Genomic DNA, 27,952 nt, shown 5'->3' on the forward strand with positions numbered 1-27,952 from the left:
ATTTATTTTTTATTTTTATCAAATCGTTTCTATTAATTTATAAATTTAGATTCGCTATTCAATAAATCCTCGAAATGTCAGCAATTTTAATCTTTTATTAACACTTCTGAATCGTTTGTAACTTCGGAATTTCTCAGTTGCAAAGGTATGGCATCCTCTATTATTTCTATGTCAGCCTGAAATTAAACGAGAATTATTTAATCATTACAATATCTAGTATTATTCATAGTCTAGACTAGTGAGTCATATAGTTGTAACATATCTGGCTTTAAATCACATATTAGAACGTCAGGAATATTCAGCACTTTTGTGTCTGGGCAAGCACTTATACTAATTAATCTTGCGTTTGATCTCTCGGTAGAGGTGTCGTCATCCCGTCGGACTATGATAGAAAGGAAGTAGAGAGTGCTAATTTATTTGCGCATACTGGTTCACTATAATATATCCAATGCTGACGATCTTTGAGATGAACTACCTAACAGAAATTTGACACTTTTAGGTATATAAATAAATATAACAGAATACATGCATCAACATTGCATGTCACCGTATGTCGATTTTCAACATTTGATGAGCTCCTCACATTGTGGTAGAGCTTTGTACAAGCCCACTGGGCATCCCCTCATCTGATATTTTACTGCCAAACAGCAATACTTAGAATTTTTGTGTAACGGTTTGGAGGGTGAGTAAGCCAGTGTAACTGAAGGAACAAGTGACATAACATCTTAGTTCCCGAGATTGGTTTCATATTGACAATGTATACTGCAATTTTCGTATAAAAAAAAACACTATTAGATTCGTAATTAGGTATACTTCGCAACGATACCTAATTTTTAACATTGAACAAGCTATATCTACGACAAATCTCATTAAGATCGGCTCAGCATTTAATCGTGGAAACTGTGCATGATCATATGTCATGTTCTAAATTTGGACATGACTTTGATCCTTACTTACCTCTGTCTGAATACGCGGTCTTGATTTAAGATCCACGTGTTCTAAATACGAATAAGCTCCATATTAATATTATGGTGACACAAATCTCTTTATTTCGTTAAAAAAATGGCAAGAAATCAATTGAGATACATGATAATATGAAGGTGATATGATATTTAATTAAGATGATCAGTGATGATAAAAACCTTCTATAACCTGAGTGTCTTCGTGGGAGGAAGTTGCTCCTTCGTCAGGATTGGGTCGACGCTGAAATTGAAATCATATTTTTATTCACTTCAACCCTTTGATTACAACTTCATCAAAAGAAAATAGTCATAATCAAATAATTTTTATCTAATGATAAGCCATCGATGAAAAACTTTATACATGTAAAATATATTAATTTGTGGTGTACAATAAAGTTTTTAAATAAATAAATCAATATCTTTAAAAAATACACATTTAACATGTGTATTTTTTGTTTTGTTGTTTGTTTGAGGCTTTTTCTTTAGTAACTTAAATAGGGATGTTAATATATATATGAAATTAAATGTTATATTTTAATAAAGTATTATCATATAAGGCAGTAGAAGATGGTGTATTAAATATTGCTTAATAATAACTGGTATTAGCTCTGTAGAGGTACCAACATTATCGTTGAGAGTAATTGATACAGGCCATTAAGGGAATAAAATTACACTAAGGGGACACTTACGATACTCTTCTGTCTTATCTCCTCTTTCAGCGCGTTCAATTTGGTCTTTTGCTTCCTCTTGAAAAAGCCAACCTAAAAACAACGCCCATTTAATTTCTCTTTTCACTTAACAGAGCGCTGACTCGCGACACGACTGTCTTGATAAAGGAAATTAACTTTAAATTTTCCGAAAAAATATTTAAATAATAAAACTAGTAAACTGTGATATTACACATTTACATAATTGCATTTTTTTCTTATGTAATTGGTAGCTGGACGGTCGAATAGACCTGATAGTAAGTAGTTACATACATTCCCCTTATATATTGGCGGTATAAAAAATATTAAGCATTCCTTACATCACCAATGCACACCCTTGCACAGCTTGGGAAGTAACACGTTATGTCCCTTGTGCCTGCCGTTATACTTACTCACCTTACAAACCGGAACATAACAATATATAATAATGATTGCTATTTGGCGCTCGACTAGTGTTGCATATCGATAGTCCACTATCGATAGAATATCGATAGTATTGTCACGTGTCAATACTATCGATATACTATAGTACCGGTAGTATCGATAGCTCCCCATGAGCAATACTATCGATAGTATTACTTTTAACCATAACTATCGAAAGTCCAAAACTAACATAAACTATTGATCAAAACGATACTATCGATAGTACTATCGATATCCTGAATAGTTTTCGAGGTCAACTATCGATAGTCAAACTATCGATAATTCTACAACGCTGCCATGACGACCCAGTCACGCATGTGACAACAGGCATAGCATAGCATACTTACCACGTTTCCTCTCGGTATTGATTCATACAGACTATTTTTAATTTCAATTCATTTTAGTCGTTAAATTTATAGTTTCAGATATTAATTAATTAACAAAATTATAAATTAAATATTATCGTTTTTTTAATTGTAGCGATGACAGTCCAATTATCTGGTACCAATAATGGTATGATAGAATCAGTGGTTGCATGAAATGGATATGTAGAGTCAGGGTAAGAAAAGTTGCGTCACCTTAAGGTCTATTTACGTGTGCTCAGTATGAATCTGCTTTAGCGATTAAGTATGACATATTAATTCGCAATGTACACTATTTTGAACCTAGTTATCATATTATGTTAGTTTAATTTTATGTGCAGTTTTCTGTTTAATGCTTTAGTTTCAAAATGTACTAAGAGTTTACGACTTGATAAAGGAATGAATTTGAAAACTGGCGAAGGGTTTCTTACTCTGACTGTACATATATAAATTTATTTGATTATTTATATTGTATTTGATTGATATAACTTTTATGGAAATAGTGAGAAAGAGTGGCACTTGAGTGCCTTGCACTACAAGTTCTTCTCGGTAGAATCTACATTCGAACCGGTGTACGATGGTAGCTGTACAATGGTTGAATAAAGTTAATTTTGATAAATAAATAAATTAGATTCATTGTTATGTATATTTGTAACATACGTTTAGGTTTACTTATCATTTTGTATCACAATGAACGAGAATGTCAATAATGAAAGATGGACGATGAGGCAGTTCTTCAAATATAGTTTCTACCAAATAAACCGGATACTTAACAAAACTTTGTTTAAATTGTACAGATAAATAAGAACTTTTCAATATTAGGCAAACAAGCAAAACTGCTTAATAAGAGCGTAGATAACAAACGGTCTAGACGGTTGTCTGCGTTAGTCTCTTAGACTAAAGTTTGGAATGCATCAGCATTAAACCTAAAACGGTCGTCTTAAAATGAATATAAAAAACATTTTACAAGCTTCATGCTTTTCTAAAAGTTTGTAGCGAGCGTTTTTAGCTATTTAAAATATGTAAGGAAATTGATCTTAATTTTGATTAAATGAAATTAAAATAACAAGCCTCTAAATGTCTCACTGTTGGGCTAAAACCTTCTCTCCTCAGTCTGGAGCCTACTACACCACACTGCTCCAATGTGGGTTGGTACACATGAGACAGAATTTAATTGAAAAAAGTACATGCAGTTTTTGTTTGTCGTGTCTCCTCCTCCTTAACCGCCGAGTAGGAGATGAATTATAAACACAAAATAAACACATAAGAACTCAGTGGTATGTGCCTGGGTTTAAATCCGCAATTATCGGTTAAGTTGCACGCGTTCTAATCAATGGGACGTCTCGGCTAAAAACAAAAGCTAAATGATATAAAGTATTTTAATTATAGTTTAAGAGCTAAGATTTTTTAATTTGAATGCTTACTTTTCGTGTGGTTAGTTTGATAAAGAAAAACGTTAATAGAAAACCTGCATACTACTTTCTACCACATGCATTTTCACTGGTTCGCATTAGAACAGTTTGGCGGAATAATAAGTAGCTATTTTACTATATATTTTTATATGTATATCCGAAAAAGATTCATGCAATTAGTTATTGCTAAATTCCGCGTAGAAAATTATCTATATTGTTATCTAAGCGGATTGTTATCTAATTTATAATGAAAAGATGTTATTTGTACTTTTTAGTGCCTACTCAATTGTTTCCCTATTCCTAGATATAACGAATACTGTACCAAAATACTTTTGAAAAGAAATTTTAAGTCATTTAAACGAAATCAACATTACGTATTTTATGAGAAAAAGAACTTAGTCACTAGCAACTTTATTCAATTTTCAAGATAAAAATCTATATCCATCTAAAAAACTAGAAGTAAAAACATTTGGGAAAACGAGGCAAAATGAAATATAAAATGTATCAGCAATAAAGTAATCGTTGGAAACGATTATTCTAATGTGAAAACACACTTTAACTCCACAAAAAACGCCATTATTTATATTGTACGTAATTACTTAACAGAAAAAACCTAAATGACCTACAATTACAAATCTTTTTAGGTCATATGTAAAACTTGTACATTCATAACAAAATCCTTGACATTATCCGTTACAGTTGGAGCTATACCTAAAATTCTGAACAGTTAAATGAAATTTAAAGCATTTACTATAAATATATGCTGAATATCCAAATGTTGCAAAAACTTATTCATAATATTCGAATACGCAAAACTTTCAACCGCTCTGATACGCCTTTTAACAACCGTTTATTCAATTTTACTTGTATGTGGTGTTAGTATGTGGTCGAATCTTGAAACTGAATTTTGTATAAGTTTTCATCACTTTGTATAAATTTCCATCAACCGAGCAAAAATATTAATATATTTGTAACTCTGGTGACCAAATAATGATTTTACTACCATGAAGGTCTCACGATGAGCCTCTGTGCTATAGGTACTCTTCGTCTACTAAAGTTTTTCGAGCTCATTAAATTTTAGTATATGGCTTCAGAAAATGGTTTTTAAAGATTAATTGATATGGTACGTAATTTATACCGGTTCTTAAAAATTGTTTGAACGACTCATGGGTCAAGCTTGAACGCGTGGATCGCAATAAATGATTGTGGGTGAAGATCCAAGCAAGAAGAACAGTTTTCGTGTGCTTCATTTATATTTGTCGTGCTTAGCGTTGAGGTTAATATTGTGAGGCAATATCGTCAATTGATTTTGTGTGAACATGTGTACCAAACTGCTTTGGCGGAAAATTGCGGAAAAGGCTCCGAATAAGTCTCTGGGCAGCCCGTAAATCGTTGATATATTAAGTAATAATTAATTTTGTTGGAAAATCTGCTAACGAACTTAGTAAAATGTACCGAACTGTGTGATTTTGGCTATTAATATAAATTTTCTGTATACAAGATAGAATAATGAGCTGACTGACGAGTCACGTCACGCAAACGGTCGTAACGATTTTATTTATGAGTAAGTGAGCCAGTCTAAAGTCTAAGTTCAAGGGACATCAAATCTTAAACCACAAAGTTGGTGTGATGTAAAGAATGATTAATAATTCTTAGCCATTATACGCGGTGGTGACCACTTACCAACAGATGATTCATTTACCAGTATACCAACCGATTACATTAACAAAATAGTTGTAATTTTTGTCATTATCGCCTCTTGTAATAGTTTGTTTCACCAACCCTCATTGGTTAGACCAACTGTTCCAGCATATGCTCCGAACCTTCTCTTCAAAGGGAGAGGAAGCCTTAGCCCAGCAGTGGGAAATTTGCAGGCTGTTATTATAATAGTTTGCTTAATATATTTTATGAAGATGTAAATTCGAAAGCCTTGGTTTTATAATGTAGTAAATAGGTGTTGACTTTCAGAAAGGACATATTCATATACATTTAATTGTATTTATCTGACATAACTTTGTATTTAAAATTTTGGAAAAGAGAAGTTATTGAGTTTCTTGATAGTTCTTCTCGGTAGAATCTACATTCGTAACCGGAAATAGCTTTACGATTCACGTCTGTAAAATGACGATTCAAAAGTGCTTGTAAACGCCTACTTGAATAAAGTATATTCTGATTTTGCAAACTTTCGTCCAGCATTTGGGCGTGTGCTCTATGATATTCTTAAAGATTAGCCGTTGATGTCGAATTTCGGTTAGAAGCTAATTGTAAGGTATGATGAAGCAATCGAAATCCAATACATTTAGTAACTAAATTATTAATCCACCTGCTAGATATAATATATACGAATACTTCTTTATAAAACATTATATTTATAAGTAAAAAAATATAGATAAAAATTGGTAAGATTACCTTATATAAGATCAATAGAATCACAGCAAGCACCAGTAATCCGACTATTATAGCTACCGCAATTATCAAGTTCTTATCGTTCCCAAAGCTCGTATCCTCTTGAATGAACAGCGTTGAAATTAATCTAAAAAATATATATATATTTAAATAACGGTGCTTGTACTTGTAAGCGCGTAATAATGGAAAGAATAAGTCTTCTTCTTCATTGGCGTAATAAAAGTAGTTTTAAGTTTATTTTCGCATTCAAATTATTACATGTAATGTCTTTATTTTTCTCAACTAATATATATAACAAATCTATATAACAAATATTAATATTCAAGTTTTAATAAACATCACCAAACACCTTGTCACAATTAATATATATAAAAAAACCGTTATTTATTTTTAAGTTGAACTTGACAACTAAGCACTATCAAGCAAACTATCTACAGCCTATTCGAATTACAGGATGAATACAAATAAATAAAAAACTTTGACATTTAATTGACGTGATATCATTGGTCGAAATCTATAATAATATGTGTTCTTTATGCATTCGTATAATTAATAAATTAATATAAAATTATTCTTATTGCCTCCACTGGTGACAGGAGGGCTGGTTCGCTTTTTATCCAGAGGATCCGAAATTGCGATTCAACGGGGAAATGCTGCTAACTTTCTTGTCACCATTCCACGCGGTTAAGATTCATACGGTCACTATTTTTAATTCATATTTGTATATATTTAAGGACTTGGTCTCAATAATTCTTATGTAAAAAAAAAAAATTGAGAAAAAAAATCGTAAAAACACGTTTCGAGTGGAACTTTTTAATTTAATTTAAATAGGAATATTTTTGTATTATACATAATTATATATTTATAAAAATCTATATGTAGGGCATAATATAGCAGAGCTATTAGGAAATCGCACTGTATATGTAAATTTAAGGTTTATTTTATCTATCCTTCATTGATAAGAATATAAGAATAAACTAATATATATATATATATATATATATATATTTTTAGACATAATATCGTGGTGGCATACAAAAATAATGAATTAAATTATACATACGTTTTGTTGAGGGTTTGTAGAGTTGGTTTCAGATATAAAACATAAGTCGAAGTGACACTCAGTTTTCCATCTTTAAAGTTGTCAACTGAAAGTAAAAGAAATGTCTGTACAGTTATGACCTTAGTTTATTTGATTACCGGGTGTTTGTTTAAAACTCTTTTTTGTCATACGATAGAAAGAGACAGCACCTAACTTTAACTCTAAAACTATAAGTAAATAAATTAGTGTAGTACATATTTTACAAACAGCTACCAATAGATGGCGCTGAAAATATTATTCACGTTTCTGAATCGCGCAGTCATGATGTTCGCAACAGGTTATAAAGTGCCAAACTTTTTTTAAATTGATCAATGAAGTTATCGTCCCGCGAAAAGTGTTTCTGATGCTTTAATCAATCAATGTTTATATCTCCTCAACCAAACCATTGTAAAAATTTTACAAGATAGGATTTAGATAAGCAAATAAATATTTATTTATTCGGGACGACAACCTACTATACCATATATAAGCAATGTTCCCACGGTGTAACAGAATTCAATAATAAATTTAACAAATATTTAGATTCTGGCACAACACTAACAATATTAAAATTCAAAATTATTAGTGTAATACTTTGCCGCATAACAATACTCTTTGCAATTAATTTAATGACTGTTCTGACAGCACACGTCAAGATTTTATCGCCTTTTTTTTCTTCTTTTTTTACATCTTGTTATAACTTTCAAAGTTTTCATGTATCCGTTATAGTTATGGCAGGGTTCGCTATAAAAACGCCAAGAGCGACAAGATCCCCGATTACGTTAACACAATGACTGTAATATTACAAAAAATATACAACATATAATTATATTATATATCTTAGCCATTATTATAGTATAGTTTTAGTTTAAGTTTCATAACGATCCCTGTCAATCTCCAGAAAAACCTTATGAACGCACAAGACAAACGTCTTTACCTAACTTAACTAAATTAGTATAATGTTCTTGTAATTATGGGAGGTCGAAGACTATCGCTTGTATAGGCATATGTGAGGCTGTTAATTAATTCGCAAAATGATACAATATATGACAATGATTGATGAAGCTGAATATATACGTATAAAATATAAATTACATAATATTCACATTTCATTGGGCAAGGGTACTGGGTTGTAAAAAGAAATATCTAAGAAACACCACAGTTATCAATTTTTAACAAGAAAATGTTATAAAACATTTTATGACAGTTTTTAATGTATGTAGATACAAAATATTAGGGATTAAAAGTAATGAAAAAAATAGCAATATTTTTAGAGTTGCACAGACACGCAAGTGTGTGGTGATTTAAATTTTATCTCAAAAAAAAAAGTTAATATTAACTTAATCGAATGGTAAGATATTTCGTGGGTATTTTAATCCACATGTACCTATGTACTCTTGGCTGAATCTTTCAACTGAATTTTAAACAACTAATAAATCATTTCTGCTGAAATTTGTGGTACTGATGACAAAAGAATCTGATATTGTTTTTTTTTTCTTGTTTCAGTTTACAAATTACATAAAGACCTATTATTAATAGACTTCAAAAAATGGAATAAGTTCCTAATTCGTCCATTTATGTATTTTCTCACCTATAACTTTTGTGCTAATGATTTTGATTTCTAAGACTCAAGGTTCACTATAGCACTAAGGTCAACCAATTTCCTTGGTAATCACCATTATTAAGTTTTATTTAAGTTTTCGTTTTCAGTTACTTTACTCTACTTTGAATACTATATTAACCTACATTGTTTTTAAGTATATTACATATACAACATATCTAGAAAATCTTTCTTCCACTACATATTAAATTCATACTTACGGCTTACTATTTATTTTCTTTAATTGTTTCTAGTTTAACAGTATATATTTAAAACAATTGTGGAATCATTTTTAAGCTTTTATGCTACAGGTGATTCAATATTTAATTTAATAAGTTGAGTGTTAGAGTACCCAATAAATAAAACAAATATAAAATTTGCGATATCTTTTTAAACGTCTTATTTGTGTTCGAAAATCGAAGTGGAATTTATTATCGTTACAGAATAATACGTAGTAAATATAGTTATAAGATATATCGCTTTTCCGTCTGTGCATTAAGCAGACATTTATTTAAGGTTTTAAACGAAACTATGTAAGCCATAAATTATACTTGGAACACCGTCAACATATAAATTTATCGTTGGATATACTTACGCATTTTTTCCTTCAATATATTTGTCATGGTCGAAATCTTGAAAGTCGAATTCGCTTCGAGTGTGAAGGTACAGTTGAAAATTGTGAGATCTTCTAAATTATCTTCAATACATTCACTTGCTTCTAGCATCACTATCTAAAAAGTAAAAAAAAGTTTTGTAATTTTGGTGGTATTTCTAGCAATATCTTTCTATTAGAACGGCCGTCATACTAAAACTACCACGCCAATGATATTGTACAGAAGTATTTTGGACTATTTATATTTATATAAGCCGACTCTTTCGTTGGTTGCATATAAGGCCGCAGCGTTCCAGGGTCCTGGGTTCAAACCTGGCCTCTGGCCAGTGGCTTAAAAAGTTGTAAGGTTTTTGTGTCGATAAATTTCCAGTTGCAGCCCGGAATTCCCGTAGAGCCTGAACTCATTTCGGTTTTGTCGGTTATGCGAATTATAAGAGCGAAGAGCAGAGAGTGCGCTTTTGTTTGGCCAATCTCCCTTGACTCTGGCCAGTATGACCGTAAACGGTCAGGAGCTAGCCCGAAGTACTCCCATATCTAGATCTACGTATTGTTATTGTATTTACAGGATCATCTCGGCACTTATAAGACTTTTATAACTGTCCTTGATCGTTATGTTGACGCTTACCGTATGGTTTTTAATAAATGGACGTTTTTCCAAAGTTATCAATGCTTGGATAGATTTCCACAAGACGGTACCGTTATTTGTTATCTGAAAAAAAAACGAATTAAACATATATATATGAACGCGCAGCATATTGAAATTTAAATATATAAATTCATAGATCTTACTTCACTAAAAAGCAATATATCATATCATATTAGGAAGTATCGGCCAGTAAATATCCCATAGCCGGGCTAAGGCCTTTTGAGGAAAATGTCGTCGTGCTTATTCCAACATGCTACTTTAAGGCGAGTTTGCGGATACACTTGAGACATATTGATATCCGAAACAGGACTTCTTAAGTTTTCCTTACACGCTGAGCTTGAGATCAATAATAAAGACAAACACATGTCAATACTATGTTGCTTTGATTCACTTGTCCTTCCGTTGGGACATGTCAGCTACACATAATACCTTAGTATAATCACTAATCACCCTTATAGCCCGACAATCCGCTGTTTCGACAAAATGTGTCAAGTTCAGAATTCTTCTCGTTTTTGTTATTAAACAAAATATTCCTTACAAAAAATGATGCTATCAAGGCCAAGAAAAAATATCAAATTATTTTCTTAAAAAATCTTACCGTAAAAAAATCACGAATTCCTATTACTGAACTTGATTCAACATCTCGAATTTCACGCTCCGTTATATTCCGATCATAATGTAAACTGTGAACGCAAGTTAAATAATATATTAACGTTAATGTTAAATGAGAAGAATTTATCAAACAGGATTAAAATTTTATTGCTCCAGCCATGATACATAAGTATCATGGCTGGAATATAATTAACATTTTATTAATTACGCCAAATAAAGGTAAATACCTGCCTATATACGCTTTGTATTTTTACCGTTTTGGGTAGAGCTGAGTAACAGCTATCATATCTTAATCTGTTATTCTGTTGCTGATTAAGTGACATTTACATAAAACTAGATTATCAAAATGCACACTTAGAAATCTAACAACTCGTACAATGCCGTAAAACCAACCCACGTGCAAACACATGGCAAAGAAGTTGCGGGACAGGGCGTAAACATATTTCATATTTTTTTCGGCTTCTCTTTGTCATGCGCATGGGATGGCAATGGCAATCCGTCACAACTGGAGAAAGTTTAGGTATAGAACCAATGGCTTTACATGCTTTCCAAGATGCCTTGAAACTCCTCTAGCTGCGACTGAAAATCTCTTGACAGAAAACCAATAACTTTTTGCAACCCGACCCAGGGCTAAGAAATTTACAAACTTAGACGCTACAATGTTAAAAAGTACAAGCTTTACATGAGAAATCTGTAATAATAGTGGCCAAGAAATAAATTACTTACTAGTCAATAGAAATGTCGGCGGTATTTAATTCAAATGGTATTTTTTTAGTTTGACGTACAGTGGCATTCATCCCAGAGGCAGCGCAGTTATTATACAACAGAACCTCGACTTCCAGGCCTTCGTCTGTACTTGTTGTCTTGCTTGTATCTAGACGTATATTTATAGAACGCTACAAGAGGTTTGAATGGAAATGAATTAAATTATACAATGATATCGATATTATTTCTACTGACAGAAAAATAAAAAAATATTTATTATAAAAAAAGTCGGAACATCGTTAATAAGTTGGAGTAAGACATCATATATTTGTACTTATTTTTATTTCAAACAGCTTATTTCAAATTTCAGCTTCATTTTAACGTAAACTGCAAAAAGTCACACAATGAAAATTGAATTACTTTGACGGGTTCCGCATTAAACGATCAAAAAAAGGTATTAAGTGATATTTCTGATGATAATTATTTTAAAATTAAAGTATACCATTTTTCTTTAAAACTCCACCAAAAGAACAGACGGATAGGAAATTTATTGCGTATTACCTACCAAAGTTATTCAGGCCATAATTGGTTCTGAAGCTTCAATTAGTGATGTAGTAATCTTACAAACCTCGCCATGTCTTTCAATGTTTATCAAGTCGCATTTGTACCACTCATCGTCAAATTGGATGCATCCCAAAACTGAAGCCTGTATAAACAGACACTAATGCTATAACTTTTAGATTAAATATGTCAACACAAATACACAAAATTTGTAAAATATTAAGTACAGAAATTATTATGATATATTTTACTGCCTCCTTTTAGTTACCCTTTTCATTTACATATAGGGGTTGTGGAAAAGTCTTTTGACTTTTTCTACAATCAGTAATAATCGAGAGATTTATAGTTGACAGGGATGCCAGTCGTCCCTTAAGAAGTCATTGATCTTATATCCGATTTATTTGCGGTTGATTTGGATTGCCATCTCATTTGATAATGAGATTGAGCAAATAATCAATGCCCCCATTTTTGTGCAAACGCTCGTACAATATAATCTCCTTAGCAAGATTTGATTTCTCCATTAATAATATCTGCTGTGGGCGAAATCGTTCAGGAGGGTTTTGTTATGGGTTTAGCCTATATAGATAATGAAATCAAAATTTAAGAGAAAGTCCGAAATAGTTATGAGCTGTGATAGAAAGTTCAAAGGATTTATTTTATCGAAGCTAACATTATAATTTAACAAGGATTTAACAATATAATTTGGAGGAAAGAATGTAATGTAACATAATAAATAAGTACTAATTACTTTGACTCCATCGACTTTGATCCAAGCACAGGATTCGTAAGTGGCGTTACCATCATTCCTTACTATCACGTTCATATTCTCAAGTGAACTTGATCCAAGTATGTACACCTCATCTGTGCTGTAAAATAGTATTCACTGAATTTCATAATGAAGTTTATAATTTGAATATAGAATCAATAAGTAGCAGAAAATATCAGATCGTCATAAAATATATATTTATATTAAGAAGTATTTTGCCAGTGCGTCTTCTAAATATCTTCTGGAAAATCCTTTTCCTTTTACGCAAGTACACAAAAACTTACTCAATAGATTAAGGCTATAAATTTTACGAAGCTGACTCCATTTTCTCTTAGAAAATATTTTCCGAAAAATCCTCGAGCATGGATTTTTGAGGGCTGCTAATGGGCATGATTAAAATAATGTTTATTACTAGCAAATGTGTGCTGCTAAAGAAATTTGTAATAATCATTAATTTAGAAATTAGGAAGATTTATTATGTAATTATCTAATTGTATAGTATATCGTATATTTATAAAAATATCGCCGATTTTTTACACCGTGCATCGCGCAAAAACCGCTGAATATTTTGACATTTTTTTAACAATATATCGAGCGTATTTCAAGAAAAGTTTTTAACTAAACATTATCATTAAACAGATACACCAACGCGTAGCTGAGACTGCTAGTACTAGTAAAATTGTTTTCGCCGTGTTTATGAGTGCGTGACTTATTTGCCCTTTTGATTTATATATAGTATATAAGTGTTTACATAAAGGGCTGGATATACGTTAGACAGTGTAAGTTACCTACTACTACGCGTACGCTGGCAAAAAAGTTAAATCAATTAGAAAATAAGGTTTAAAAATTAATAAGTCATTAACAATTAATTTTAAATCTAATTTTTAAATGTCTAAAGTCAAATACCTCTTCATTCGAATATAATGACTGCATAGCTTCGTAATAAATTAAGAGAAAATCGACGTTATATATAAACCTGCGCTTTGGTAAAATACAATTATAATATACTTATATACTTTAGAAAGTTAGGAAAGGGTAAAGTGGCCTCGAAATATGCCTTGCCTAAGGTCATATCATGGTTAATCCTACCCTACTTCTTAAACCTGAATTACCACGATATAATCAGGTTACCAGTCCTTACAAAGTCGTACGTATGATATAAGATCTGGGTAAGTAATATCTACTCAGCAGTTATAAAAATAGCACTAAAATAACGGTTCTAAAATAATTTCAGTACTAAAAGAAAATACTTTGAATCGAAAATGATTATAGTCATTACCTGCCCAACCACTCGAACTGCATAGAGAGGCGAGGCACGCAATCGTGTCCTTTACACCGACGTACAACATCCAAGACTGTCTCCGGTTTACTGTAATTACTTATCGTAAATAATGATCTCCCGAATTCTGTAAAAAAACATGTTACTGATATAACAATCGCACGCAATCATAAAATCCAATACGCACAGGAAGCGCTTATTTAGCACACATAAATAATATTCATACCCAAAATACATAAAATAAGCAAATGTAGTTTAGTAAAAAATTAACAGAATTACTTTACTTTACCTGGTGCTTCAAGGGCTTTGAGGTCTGGCTCGACTTTAGCTGTGAACTTATAATTGCCGGGCTCAGTATCATCCTAAGACAAAAACAGCAATAAATTTAATTTACACTTTTAGCTCTTTTTATAAAAGTTAAACAGCTTCTATTAATACAGATCCATTGGTAACGATAGATGCAGTAGCTAAACCTTATATAACTAATGTATTTTGAGGCAAGGCTCTGAGGCTTGTAGTTTCTGAAGTGGCGGACTAACAGGGGGGCGGAAGGGGCGATTTTCCAGTCATGGGAGGCCCCCAAATCCACCCGCGTTCCTCTGATCAAATCCTAAACAAGACTTGTGCTTATCACCTAAGTAAGATGTAAAGTTTTAGTGATTTCCAATTTAAGGTGTATCTTTTAAATATAATATCTTAAATGCCTTCGGACTGGCAAATGGGCCACGATATGATAACTCACCACTGCTCATAGACATTGGCACTATATGAAATTTTAACCATTTATGACGTAAACAATGCACCACCAACCTTGGCAACTGAGATGTTATGTCTGTATTTACATATGCTCTCACGCCCTTTAAGCCGGTACACAACAATTCTATATTATTTCTATAAGTACTGCAGCTTGGCAATAGAACATATGATGGCATAAGTGGGGGGGGGAGTATCAATACAGACGGACATGCACAAGGTAATAATACCTATCACCAAGTAATAATATCTTTCTTACATTTCACGATCAGGTTCTGCGTTTCTAAATTATGGTAAATCGTTATACTTAAAAAATGAAGCTTATAATGTACTCAAATTTAAAGATCGAACATACGAAAGCAACCAACGGCCTATCGAGTCTTTGTTATAGTTATCTCGCTCGATTGCTCATGTGTAATCGTAGCTTTAGGGTATAAGGGAGAGTACTCACCTGGATCATTCGGGTGTATTGATATTACAAAATCAAATCACGAGCATATTCTACACTGGCAAGGTACTGACCGAAAATGCATTTATTGCTTTAACATATGAACGTAGATGGTCTATACAGCAATAGTTTAAGATCAGTTCGATACCAAAAGAAAGGAAATTGTGCGAAATATTTTATGCGCAAGAATGGACTCCCTAATATATGGGATAAGGTTCTTAGCACTGATTTACGGAATGTTTACTTCGATGTACTTTAAAATATATAATTTAACAAAAATTACATTCTTGCTTGTATTCAATCAAGTATGTACTATAACTAATAAAAAAATCATTATACAGTCTGCAACAAAAGTTTTCGCAAAAAAATCACTAATAATAATATGGTGTTTGGTACCATTTGTTATTTTCTGTAAAATTTCAAGATGATCAGTTAAGTAGTTGAGACATAAAATCGTAACAAACAAAGAAACAGACTAACTTTATTATCAGCTAAGGTTCCATAATGGTTTGACCTATACACTATACAAACAAGGTAAATTAAAAAAAAAATACGAACTTACCAACAACACTAGGACCTCATTAGTGTACAGAGATACTTTTTTCGTTATCTTAATTTCGTATGTACTATCTATATCTTTCGCATATCTATCGGCTATCCGAGCTGCGTCTCCGATTATATTTGTAGTCACGAATAGTCCTGAAAGCAAAGTGACGTAATTCCAAGTAATCACAGCCTCGCTCGCCAGTTACGTGTTTTAGTGATAATTCTGATTCGAAACTTATGATTAAAGTATGCGTGAGATTTTACACACAATTTTACCCGTTTCAAGTCTTCAATTATTTCTTTTTAATGGCTTACTAATATTGTACACTTATAACAGTTGGTGAGCCATCTATAATTAAACTTATATTACAGTAATATGCTTATGTAATAAGTTTGTGTGAACAGTAACGTTGATGTGTGCGTGTATTACATATTAGATTAAAGTTTGACACTCATTTGATCTTGATTTTTTTTTTAGTTTAAGACAAACTACCACACACACCCAAAGTTCGTACTATCTCACCTGACGATATATATTCAATTCGGCTTTACTAACTTGTCGTTTTAGAAGTTAATGCTACGTAAAGTAACTTAAGAAACATTTACTTCTGTGGTAAAGTAGATTATAAGGATAAGTTCACAAGTTAGTATTTTTTTATATTTAAAGTTCTAACAAACTCTCTTTTCTTGAATTTAGGGGATCACGATATCATGTCACGATTTTATCGCCAAGTCAGCTTGATAAACACTCGCAATCGTTCACAGCCTTAGTTAACATGTTTAACTAGTATGGACGCTGAAATATTAGGTTCTGCTAAAGCCATGACGCTTTGCGCTTTCGCTAACAGCAATTACGCATTGCACTACAACAATTTTTGCATGTAAAAATACTCTGTAAGCGATAGGAATTGTTTCGACCTGTATCACGTGTTGACATCACGAATAAGAACCTAGTATATTACCTACTTATATTCCTTTTTATATTTAAAACTAACGTTTATTACAAATGTACATAAATACGAAAAAAAAAATTGCGCTTTAGACCTTATTATTTACACAATTAGCTTAAAATGTTTATATAAGAGAGAGCGCATATTAACAAGTATGTCACAGTAAATATGATGTTAAGCGTTGAAAAGAGAAAGATATATATTTATTTACGTAAATAAAAGGTATTTACACGTACACGTTCGAATTGAGTTTCGAGTTTGTTCTTACAGAATAGCTCTCGTATGTACTGTACAAGATATTTCCGAAGTGTGATTAAACGTGTCTAGACATTATACAGGGTGACTGGTGTATTAATATCAATATTTAAGGAATACTCGGTACATGATTCTCATTCGAAATATGTAAAAAAAATAGGTACTTAATTTTTGACAAAATTTCCAAATAAAACCGTTTAAATAAACGATGTGTGTCCACGCGATGCGTAATTAATTACATAGCTATTAGTTAACTTTATTTAGCTTTACTTTTTTGTCATATTTGATCGACAAATATCAAGTCCTCATATTCATGCTGTATAATTAATTTTTTCAATTTATTATGTTCACCAAATCGTTAACCATTAACTTCTTAGTATCTCTTGAAAGTTGATGGTAATCGTGGATAGCTAGCTAGCTAGGTATTCATAACATACATAAAGACGTTAATTAAAAGAGTAAGGACAAAAATTTAAGAATAGTAACAGAACTTTGTTAAGTCGTTAAGACTAGGAGTTAAGACTAGGAGCCATTTAACAAGATATGTGTACTTACGACCAGAAATGACATTCGGCTTCACTGGAAACGTTACGTTTACAAACACAGTAACCGTGAAGTTCATATCGTCTTCCTTTACTCTCTGCAATCATAAAATATCATCTGTTATCTTCCTAAACAAATGAATCATAATTTGGTGAAATCACGCAACATTTTATTTTTAAATGGAAGACGATGCCATAGGCCTGTTGTGTGTTGGTAACCCAAGAAGAAGAACTTCAATTTGAACCTAGGTTCTACTTTGCAATCTCAGCTCAAGAATTGGAAATTTGCTTGCTAAACATGCCAAGGCAAGCACTTATGAATTTCCATATGTGTGATTAAAGTGTGTTTATAATTTTTCTTGTGCTTAGCGATGAAGAAAACATTGCGAGGAAACCTTTACGTGGCTAATTTCAATGCAATCCTGCCACATGCGTACCAAACCACTTTAAAACAGCCTGGTGGAATTAACTCTCTAGGAATCCCCTCGAAGAGAGAGGAGGCCGTGTCCCATTAGTTACTTCTACTACAATGACATCATATTCTGCAAATTTATTTGATGATGTTTTTATGCAGATACTAAATTGGACTTGAGGTATGGCAGCTTCACCCACTCAAGCTATCACTAGAGGAATAGCGTCAACTAATGAGCGACAATTTACATAAAATACAATTACAATATTCTTAGCCAGAATAGGAGACGATATAATGGTTCTGTGGTATATCACCGTCGCCCATAGATATCGACTCTAGAATAATGTCTTGCAGCAGCTTAAGTTTATACATCCCTTGTGTATGTAATTGTAACACTCTTAATAAACTAATTATAAATACAGCAATACAAAGTGTTAATATTAAGAAATGCAGTATAGGTATCTGATGGTGGTGTCATCGAGCATCAGTGGTCGTCAATATAAACCATACATAATATATTATATTATATATTTGTTTGTGTTTATGTTTGTTTAACCAATTAATACAATAATCAAATATTTACTGTAACACGTTCAATCAAATTAGAGACGCTGATATTGCTAATATCAATAAGATATATATAAAATAAATAACAAAATATATATGGAATTAACTTCAACATTGTTATATTCCCAACGTTTTTATTAAATAACAATGTATATATCTCACCTCTTTTCCTATCAGTAAAGCTGACACCGTAACATTAATGAAATGTAAACTGCGATACAGTGCCACTGTACCGTTTTTTGGCGATCCCACCGCTAACACTGAAAAATCAAAAACAAAATCGAAATACATTTTATTCAAGTAGGCTACAAACACTTTTGAAGCTACAACCGGCTTGGAACCGGTAACCGGTGGAAAGAAAGTCAGTAGCTACTCTTCCAACATTTAAATTTCAAAGCTATGTATTTTAAATACAATTATATATGTATATAGTATAATCTACCTGGAAGTAAAGAAAAGTAAGCATAACAAAACCATTATTATATGAGGATTAAATGCGTTAATAACAATTAAAATTTTAAATCTAAAATCTCACCGCTTCCACCATTTTTGTCGAAATCCCGTATAGAATGGAGACTGAAACCAAATGATTTGAAGGGCGTATTTTTAATTCTTTGCGTGTCGGTCAACTCTGACACCGATATTTCTGGGTGTGATCCCGTTTTCAGTAACCTTCTTGTCACCTCGTAACCAGATAGAACATACACAGCTCCTTCACCAGAATCTTCATAAGGTGCACTGATAAATATCTCTGAAACGAATTGTTTGAATTTGTAACTATTGATTTATATTGGATCAAAAGTTAAACAAATCTTCGGTAAATAAGAGGAGGTTTTTTTTGAGTATAGGACCTGAAGTGAGGGGTCACAACTGCCCATAGACTGTGAACATTACACTATGAAAAAAATATCCTAGCATTCCTTACATCGCCAATACGCTACCGATCTTGGGAACTGAGATGTTACTTTTGTGCCTGTAGTTTCACTGGCTCACTCACCCAAACCGGAACATAACAATAATAAGTATTGCTGCTTTGGTATAAAATATATAATACGTGGGTAGATCTTGGACAAAACCCTAACACCAAATAAAATTTATCTCCTAATATTTTTGATAGACATAACAAAACGTCGATGATAATATAGCTGACCGCTAAATAATTGATTAGCTAATGGTTGACATAAATTATGTGTTTTGGGTAAGTATACAAATGAAAGTAAATTATGAGAAGTGGCAGGTATATAATGGCAGGATTAAAATCTGAACAATCACTATTAAACAAAAAAAACAACAATATAAAACATTCATAGTTAGAACAATTCTGAAAGATACATGGATTAGGTTACCTATCACCTTCCACACTTATACATATGAGCGAAGCCGCGGGCGAAAAGTTACAAGTAAATTCACAGAAGTAGTGTGACAATTTTATATATTCAAAATCTTACCCGGAAGACTGTCTCCATCAATATCATTAGAAGCGATGGCTGTTCCAAATCTTGAAGCATCTTTATGACCACAGATGCAAAGGTTCGAACTCGTTCTTGTGGTAGGCTGTAAAAGATAACATGGATTTATTTAACAAATCCATAAAGTAACAAAACGTGTATAAATACTTCCGAAATAAAGGTGTTCTAAAGAAGATTAAAACAAATTAACTAAAAAGTTAAGTTGATGAGAAGTGATTTCAGATTAGTCTTTAATGGAGCCTTATCAAATATTTTTGTAACTGAATATATCAAAGTGTAAATAGTATATTATTAATCACCACTTTATTAAATAAAGTATATTGATCAAATTTAATTCTGTTAAAGTTTTGAAGTGTAAGTGCCCAGTGGTTAGAACGCGTGCATCTTAACCGATGATTTCGGCTTCAAACCCAGGCAGGCACCACTGAAATTTCATGTGCTTAATTTGTGTTTATAATTCATCTCGTGCTCGGCGGTGAAGGAAAACATCGTGAGGAAACCTGCATGTGTCTAATTTCAACGAAATTCTGCCACATGTGTATTCCGCCAACCCGCATTGGAGCAGCGTGGTGGAATATGCTCCAAACCTTCTCCTCAAAGGAGAGGAGGCCTTTATCCCAGCAGTGGGACATTTACGGGCTGCTAATGCTAAAAAAATGCTAAATCTACATATAATATTATAAATACGGCACATACAATCTAGACGCGAATATTAAATTTAATAATAAATCTCTTCAAAACTTCAGACAATTTCGAAATAGTGTAAAAGATCAAAATAATGGTAGAATTTAGTTGTATGTTATATCACGATACAATTTGTTCACTGCGCTGAACACATATATAACATCTTTAACCCTATATAATATATTTAGTCCTTTTTCCACAGAATTTGGTTCCTTTTTTGTATTATAATTGTTGATCATTTATGGCTTCGTTTTGAATGCCTCGTTGGTCTAGTAATTATAAATATATTATAACCCTGAAGGCCTGGAAATTAACACCACTTCGAGCCGATAAAAAAAATATGGGCTTTGTTGTTTTTTTCAATAATTCGGAGCCTAAGAAGCTGTAAGTGTTTACATTGTACACTCCCGCTCCTCGGTCTGTACGTAAAGCAATTCGTTCGGTGCATGAAGTTCTAGTCGTGCCATTTGCCGTCCCATCGGATTATAAGTGAGGGAATACATAGTGCACTTGTTTTACCGCACACACTTTGGACTATAGTACATCCTGCATAGTTAGTTAGTTTCATACATAGCATCAGTTTGGTCGCCGTGGCCAAAATCGGTTAGGACGTCACCATCATCAAAATCATCACATTCTTATTGTTAATAAAATAGTATTCTATGTATATAACACTTTTTTATTTTTTATTTAATTAATTGGCAGTAATACTATACAATAGCTATCTTTATAAGTACACTAAGGCCTGTCCCTTTTGAGGAGAAGGTTTGGACATTACTCCACCAGGCTCCTCCAATGTAGTTTGGTGGATACACATGTGACATAATTCCATTGAAATTAGACACATGCAGGTTTCCTCACAATGTTTTTCTGCCGCACCGAGCATGAGAATTAATTAAAAACACAAATTGTGTACATGACAATTTTGCGGTGCTTGTCTAGGTTTGAACCCGCAATCATCGGTTAAGATGAACGCGTTCTAACCACTAGGCCATTTCGGCTCTCACTTTGCAATGCAATCGTGAAAATCGCCAACGACGCTTGCACGAATATAGCTTAAACTCGAAAGCCGAGATTTGATCAGTTCAACGAACAAAGCGTTGATTTAATTTTTAATGGTTAAGTTATAATCTCCTGGAGCGTTGGATCAGCGCAGGTTTCTGTATATTAAATACAGTTTTCCCTTTGTCGAGGTATTGTAACGGTTACTATGGGTACTCTATCGAAAATAATTCCGAGTATTTGAACGATTATTTTATTAAGAATCCTTTTTTATGCCATATATTAAAAATTTATCTCATACTGAATTTTGCTGGAAAATAGATAGTTTAAACTGCATTAGAATAGCGTGGTCAGAATTATTCAATAATATTCTCATCAAAAGACTGAGGCTACTTTAAGTAAAAACACAGAATTACTTTCAAAACTTTAGCAATGTTTAAATTGATATAATACGCAAGCCTGTTTTATCATTTTTAGTCAAGGTAAGAAGAGTTTAAGATGGCACAAACAAAATTATATTGGTCTTAAAATACAGTATATTCTTAATATAATAAAAAATATTTACCCAACCACCTCCCAAATAGATGAATACAGCGCCATGTTCATATCCGCCTTCATAGTTAGTTTGCGCAGGCGCACCAACTAGAAGTTCCGAGAAACTGTCACCATTTAAATCAACGCTATGAAGTGATGTGCCGTACATTGAATTCGTTAGAGTATCTTCTATTTGAACGGGCTGTTTTTTGTTTTCTAATACTTTCATTGTTTTATCACTACCGTCGTAGTAAAGGAATGCTATCTGAAATAATGAATAAATTATTAATAAATAAAATTAATAAGTAGATATTTTTAATAACAGCGCTACCAAATCACTATTGTTCGTAGATTTCTTCATTAACAAAGGCGCGGCGCTTATCGACATCAAGAAGGAAATAATCGAGCTTCACTAAACTGAACATAAAAAATTTAATCTTAATTGTATTTATTGTTATCATTTTTCTTAGCCGTCTCACGCACTCAAAGACATTTCGAGTGTATAAGTACGAGTGTCACTCACTTTTATGAGAATTCTCTAACATCTGTAACAACTGTTTATAATGTGTACATATTTCTTATTATGCTATCAAATCAAATCAAACTTCTATTTGCTTTAGATTTCTTAATATGTTTTCGATATATTTCAATACGATTTACAGGATATGGTGTTACAAAATGAACTCTATTGCGTATAAAGTAAGGCTCAATTTAAAAAAAAGACAGAGTGTTATGTATGTGGTATACGAAGCCAGTAATAAAATAAACTGCTATACGACAATAATGATGATTTAAAGCCTACACGCATCAAAATTACGTCTCATTTCAAACAGTTTTAAAAGTGTCCACGAGTGAACTTCGAAGTGAGACTATACTCTTTCTGCAGCTGTTCACACAATCAAATCACGTTCGATTTAGTTGCTTAATCTACTGACACCAACTCAACTGAATGCAATTTAATGTAATGAGTGTTTGTTTCTAAAAAAATAAATTACGTACAGCGCCTGTGAGTCTGCTCCGAAGAATCATGTTGAATGCGTACAATACCTTATGATTATTAAAAAATACTCCAACCGCAAAGTTGAGACCTGAAATGAGAGTTTCTTAAGTAATTATTCAATTCAATTGCATTTCTTATGACGTAGAGAGACGGTCTAGCAAATAAGTAAGTAGTAGAAAGACCGCTGCCTATACACGTTAAGTTAGTACTGTAAGAAATGTTAAAAATTCTTACTATCAGTAAGGTGAACTACTGCCAAACAACCTTGAACTAAGAGGTTATGCACCTTGTGTAGTAGTTATACTGACTAACTCAGCCTTCAAACCGGAACTCAACAATACTAAGTATTACTTTTGATGGTAGAATATATAATGAGTGGTGGTATATACACTGAGGGACTTTCACAAAGAACTACCTCGAAGTGAAACATATTATAGATTTAATTTGAAACAAACATTGCGGTTTTCCATAAATGACAAAGAAAAATACTAAACATGTATAGGGTCCAAAAAGAGTAAAATACTCAAAATATTGGTTAATAATAAAGATTGGATAAAAAAATACATAAGTACCTAAATTTTCATATTGGTTAAACATGCTGCCCAATGCAACAACCGACGTTGGTGCCAAAGGATCGTCCATATTCATCACACTGATACTACTTTTAAGAGAAGACTTGGCTATCAGGATCAAGTTATTATTTGGATCAAACAGAGTATTCCAACCGATGCCACCATATATCTCATCTAAAAAATATGTAATTAGTAAAAATCGAATGTTATCCAAAAACTTGTCATGCCATCTTATCGGAACTGCAGAGTATTCATTTTAAATCTGGCAATGTAGAAGTCATGGAAGAGGATTTAGAATAAATAGGGAAAGTAACGGCTTGTTTTTAAATTATTAGAACGGAATTTAATGATCAACGTTTACATTCAAACAACATCGAATCGATTCAAACAACATCGAAATGACACCTTCCACTAATATTGGTTTCTTTTTATTCAAAACTAGTTGATTCCGGTTATCTATTGCAATGCCTTTTTAATTTTCTTTTAATCATTCAAAAGTGCTTTCCATAATTTTACGCAAGTTAACTATTGCACAAAGTTCAAATCAATTGTATGCTTCAAGAATGTATTACTAAAAATTCCAATACCAACCAATTTTAGGAATTCTTTGTTGGTAACCTTTCTTCACATACTGTTCTAATAACCCAGTATACCGACTGGCATGCGTGTCATTAGATATAAAACACGTGCCCAGTGCACCAAACTTTATCTTATCGCCATCTTGAATATCTGATGTCCATAATGGTGCACAGGTCTGAAAATATTTGCCACATATAATAATTAATATTAACTGTACTGCGCCATTACGATTGTCAAATTGATTTTAGAAGCCGTTGACTTTAAAGATCGTTAATCGGACATGGACAGAAGTTCTGAAATGTGATAGCTATTGAAGTTAAGAATTATAATTAAAAATCTTTTTAGACTTATTCGAAGACTAGACAGGAAAAATATGAATAATTTTTTACACACTTACAAATATATAATCAGGCGTCGCTGATATTGAGGCTCCGAGACAAAAATTTTGGTCAGTGCTATTATCTGAAAGTGATTATGTTTCGTAATTATGTTTATTCAAGGCTTAACGGCCTTGAATAAAGATAATTTAATTAATTCCTTGGAATTGATATTATTATTATGTATTTGGGAATTGTACCCTTGTATAAAAAATACGAAAGCGTATTCCTTGTTCTGATATCAATTCTATTCCGTTATGGGATTTCAATGATTCCAAAAACTAATCATTAGAATTTATTAGGTAGGTTAGACCTAACATACGCAATCCAAGAGTGGGCGGTAATGATCCAAAAATTTTATACTTCAAATCGACAAACCTTCTAAAAATTGACACTACGATAAATATAGCTAATTAAAGGAATGCATTGATTTTTTAACTTTTCGGTTTTATTTGTAAGCATATTTTGGGTATTTGTAAGATGTCATAAAACTTAGTTTAGAATGTTGCACGCATCCAGATCCATATATCATATCCAGAGAAAGCACCAAATCACTCAAAAACAATAAACTGGTTATGGGTTCAAATTCAATCAAATCAGATATATTTTATTCAAGTAAACTTTACCAAAAAAAAACGTTATTGAATCGTCAATATTTAAACTCTAAAGATAGAGAGAGAGAGATTCATTCTATTATACTTATTAACTTCTTATAAGTTGACAAAATCTGATTTAGTAAATATGTATTTTGTTGCTCGCACTCCTGGTTCCAGTTTATTCCAAACTCAGGCGGAGACGATGACATAGATATGATATAGATAGAAGTACTTACGTCTGCTATAGTCACCAGCTAACTTATCTACATTGATTTCAAGACGGGTGCATGTCTGCTTTTTATTTTTAACTGTCTCACTCATGGGACACTTGAACAACTTTCCATTTAAATCGCCATGAGGTGCACCGACCGCTACAATGAAACAAACACTATTATTTTCAGAGCATTTTGTTTGTTTGTATAAACGGAACTAATTTAAGTTTACCCTAAAACAAATCTTGTTTTCATTAATATTGTAGATCAAGATATATTTGTTGGATTCCACATATATGCTCCTAAAAGCTTGGCTAATGTTTTGAACTTGAATTGTAATTCAATAGCGAATATCCAAATTATCAGATGCCGTTTAAGTAATCATCTCTAAAATAGAACATTTCAATCAAATATTCTGTAGTGTAGGGTAGTGATATATATATATATAGGTATACTACATATTAAGTTAGGTGTTTCATGAAAGTGATTTTGATATTCTGATTTTGAATAAATTTGTCATAGGCCTTTATAACGAACTTTCATCTATAATGTTATGTAATTTGTTTATTTATTAAGATTTAGGTAAACGGACGGGCAAATAGGCCACCTGATGGTAAATGTTCACCACCGCCCATAACAAGGGCGCTGTAAGTAATATTTCCTATTGTAAGTAATCGTTCCTTACATCGCCAATGCGGAATTGTGTCTGTAAGTTAGCTAGCTCACGAACACAGACATATATAATATTGTTAGGAACTTGCACCAAAACTAACGCTTGAAAATTTGGACTTACCTAAACTATTTAACTTAGCTTGATATGCAATCGAGAAACCAAAATCGGTTTTTGCATCTGGTGATTGTAACTCCAGGTATGACGCTTCGTGAAAGAATATAGATCCATCGATGTATCCGATTCTTAAAAATATTAATATCGCAAGAAGATATTCAAGGTTGACTGGGAGATAGTTTCCTAGAAAAATATAAACACAATATCAATCACACAATATAAAACAATCTATAATATAATAAAAAAAGTTATTTTGTTATATATATATATTGCAAAATCACCAAGGAATTACACTCTTTCATTTATAAACGACATATGTATTAGGAACACCGTTATTTTAAAAACAGTTCATAAAATATATGCAATAAGTTATAAAATGGCACTATTTACACAACAAAATAAATTAAGATAAAATTTAATGTAAAAAATATTTCAAATACACGCATAAGTATTTCAAGATAAACTTCAGTATAATATAAACTAAAAACTATATCTACAACAATTCAACAAAACAATTCTTTCAGCACTTATTAAAATTATATTAAAGTACTGTAGTTTAATAATATCTATTTTAACTAATCAATGACGGACATTTATTTTATTACACAAACAAATAGAAAAATAATTATTTTAATAATATTAGTCTTACCTTTCATTGTGACACACTATACCATAAAACGAATTCAAACGATCCCCGTTTTAAACTAAAGAAGGAAAATTACAGCGTTAAGGATAATAATCTTTGTGTTTAAATTAACATTCGAATAATATTTGTTTAAAAACTTTAATATTTATTTAAAGTAGACGTAATACAAAAATATATTATAAATTAGCACCTAATATGTAATATATACTACGTCACATCCCAATCGATTTTAAAGGTGACCAAATTTAATCCTATCTTACAGGAACTATATGAAAATATTTTATAATTTACAAAAAACCCAACGAACAACCCGTTTCATTATGTTAGATAGCCTTCAGTCTGGCTGAGTGCGCGCGTACGCACTTGGTATGACACTCCTATGTTTAATTGTGTTAAGGAAATATAAACGACAAAACATTTTAAATAAACAATGCTTATGGGTGACTTCAGTAAGCAACAAACTACTTTGAAAACAATAAAAGAACAAACAACTTATCTTGCACACCTGAACGACCATCTGTAAAGTTTATCAAAAGTACACGAAAAATTCACAATCAACCAATACTGCAAAATTATTGATTGCTCGATAAAAGACAACTTAAAAATATAAAAGGAAAACCAAGTTTGTCTTGGTTTTCCTTTTATATATTTTATATTATTATGAGCGAAAAGTCTAAGGGACTTTATTACAAAACAAAACTAAATTATCCAAAAAAGACAAAGACGATTTGTATACTAAACGCACACACAGATAAACAAAGAAATAAAGATATGCTAAAACACCTATAGATCAAATACAATACGTAGACATCTAAAAAGTTCATTAAGCACTAATTAAGCGTTTAGAGACCTAGATAACACAAAGAGTTGTATTCCATCACTGCAA

At 32.0% G+C, this 27,952-nt stretch overlaps 1 protein-coding gene across 3 annotated transcripts; it reads right to left on the bottom strand.

The window, feature by feature from the left end:
* Positions 1-70: 70 nt before the first annotated feature.
* LOC125064794 (integrin alpha-9-like) lies at positions 71-27,619 on the bottom strand. 3 transcript variants are annotated; one of them, XM_047672024.1, is made up of 27 exons: positions 27,572-27,619; positions 27,070-27,124; positions 26,427-26,603; positions 25,658-25,792; positions 24,846-24,910; positions 24,461-24,623; positions 23,870-24,043; positions 23,297-23,385; positions 22,329-22,562; positions 20,057-20,162; positions 19,144-19,359; positions 18,771-18,868; positions 17,643-17,727; positions 15,899-16,035; positions 14,425-14,497; positions 14,136-14,262; positions 12,839-12,956; positions 12,158-12,235; positions 11,551-11,720; positions 10,811-10,895; positions 10,192-10,275; positions 9,549-9,684; positions 7,336-7,420; positions 6,276-6,399; positions 1,652-1,723; positions 1,153-1,203; positions 71-176 (listed from the first exon to the last, which is right to left on the bottom strand). In XM_047672024.1, the coding sequence occupies exons 2-27, from the start codon at positions 27,074-27,076 to the stop codon at positions 87-89; spliced, it is 2,979 nt and encodes a 992-aa protein (XP_047527980.1). In that variant the 5' UTR covers positions 27,077-27,124; positions 27,572-27,619; the 3' UTR covers positions 71-86. The 3 variants fall into 3 exon arrangements, with proteins under 3 accessions (XP_047527980.1, XP_047527979.1, XP_047527981.1); XM_047672023.1 differs by lacking the exon at positions 27,572-27,619 and adding an exon at positions 27,257-27,430; XM_047672025.1 differs by lacking the exon at positions 27,572-27,619 and adding an exon at positions 27,257-27,430 and having other exon boundaries at positions 115-176; positions 1,143-1,203.
* Positions 27,620-27,952: the final 333 nt, after the last annotated feature.

The sequence above is a fragment of the Vanessa atalanta genome, chromosome 6, assembly GCF_905147765.1.
Source record: "Vanessa atalanta chromosome 6, ilVanAtal1.2, whole genome shotgun sequence".
NCBI lineage: Eukaryota > Metazoa > Arthropoda > Insecta > Lepidoptera > Nymphalidae > Vanessa > Vanessa atalanta.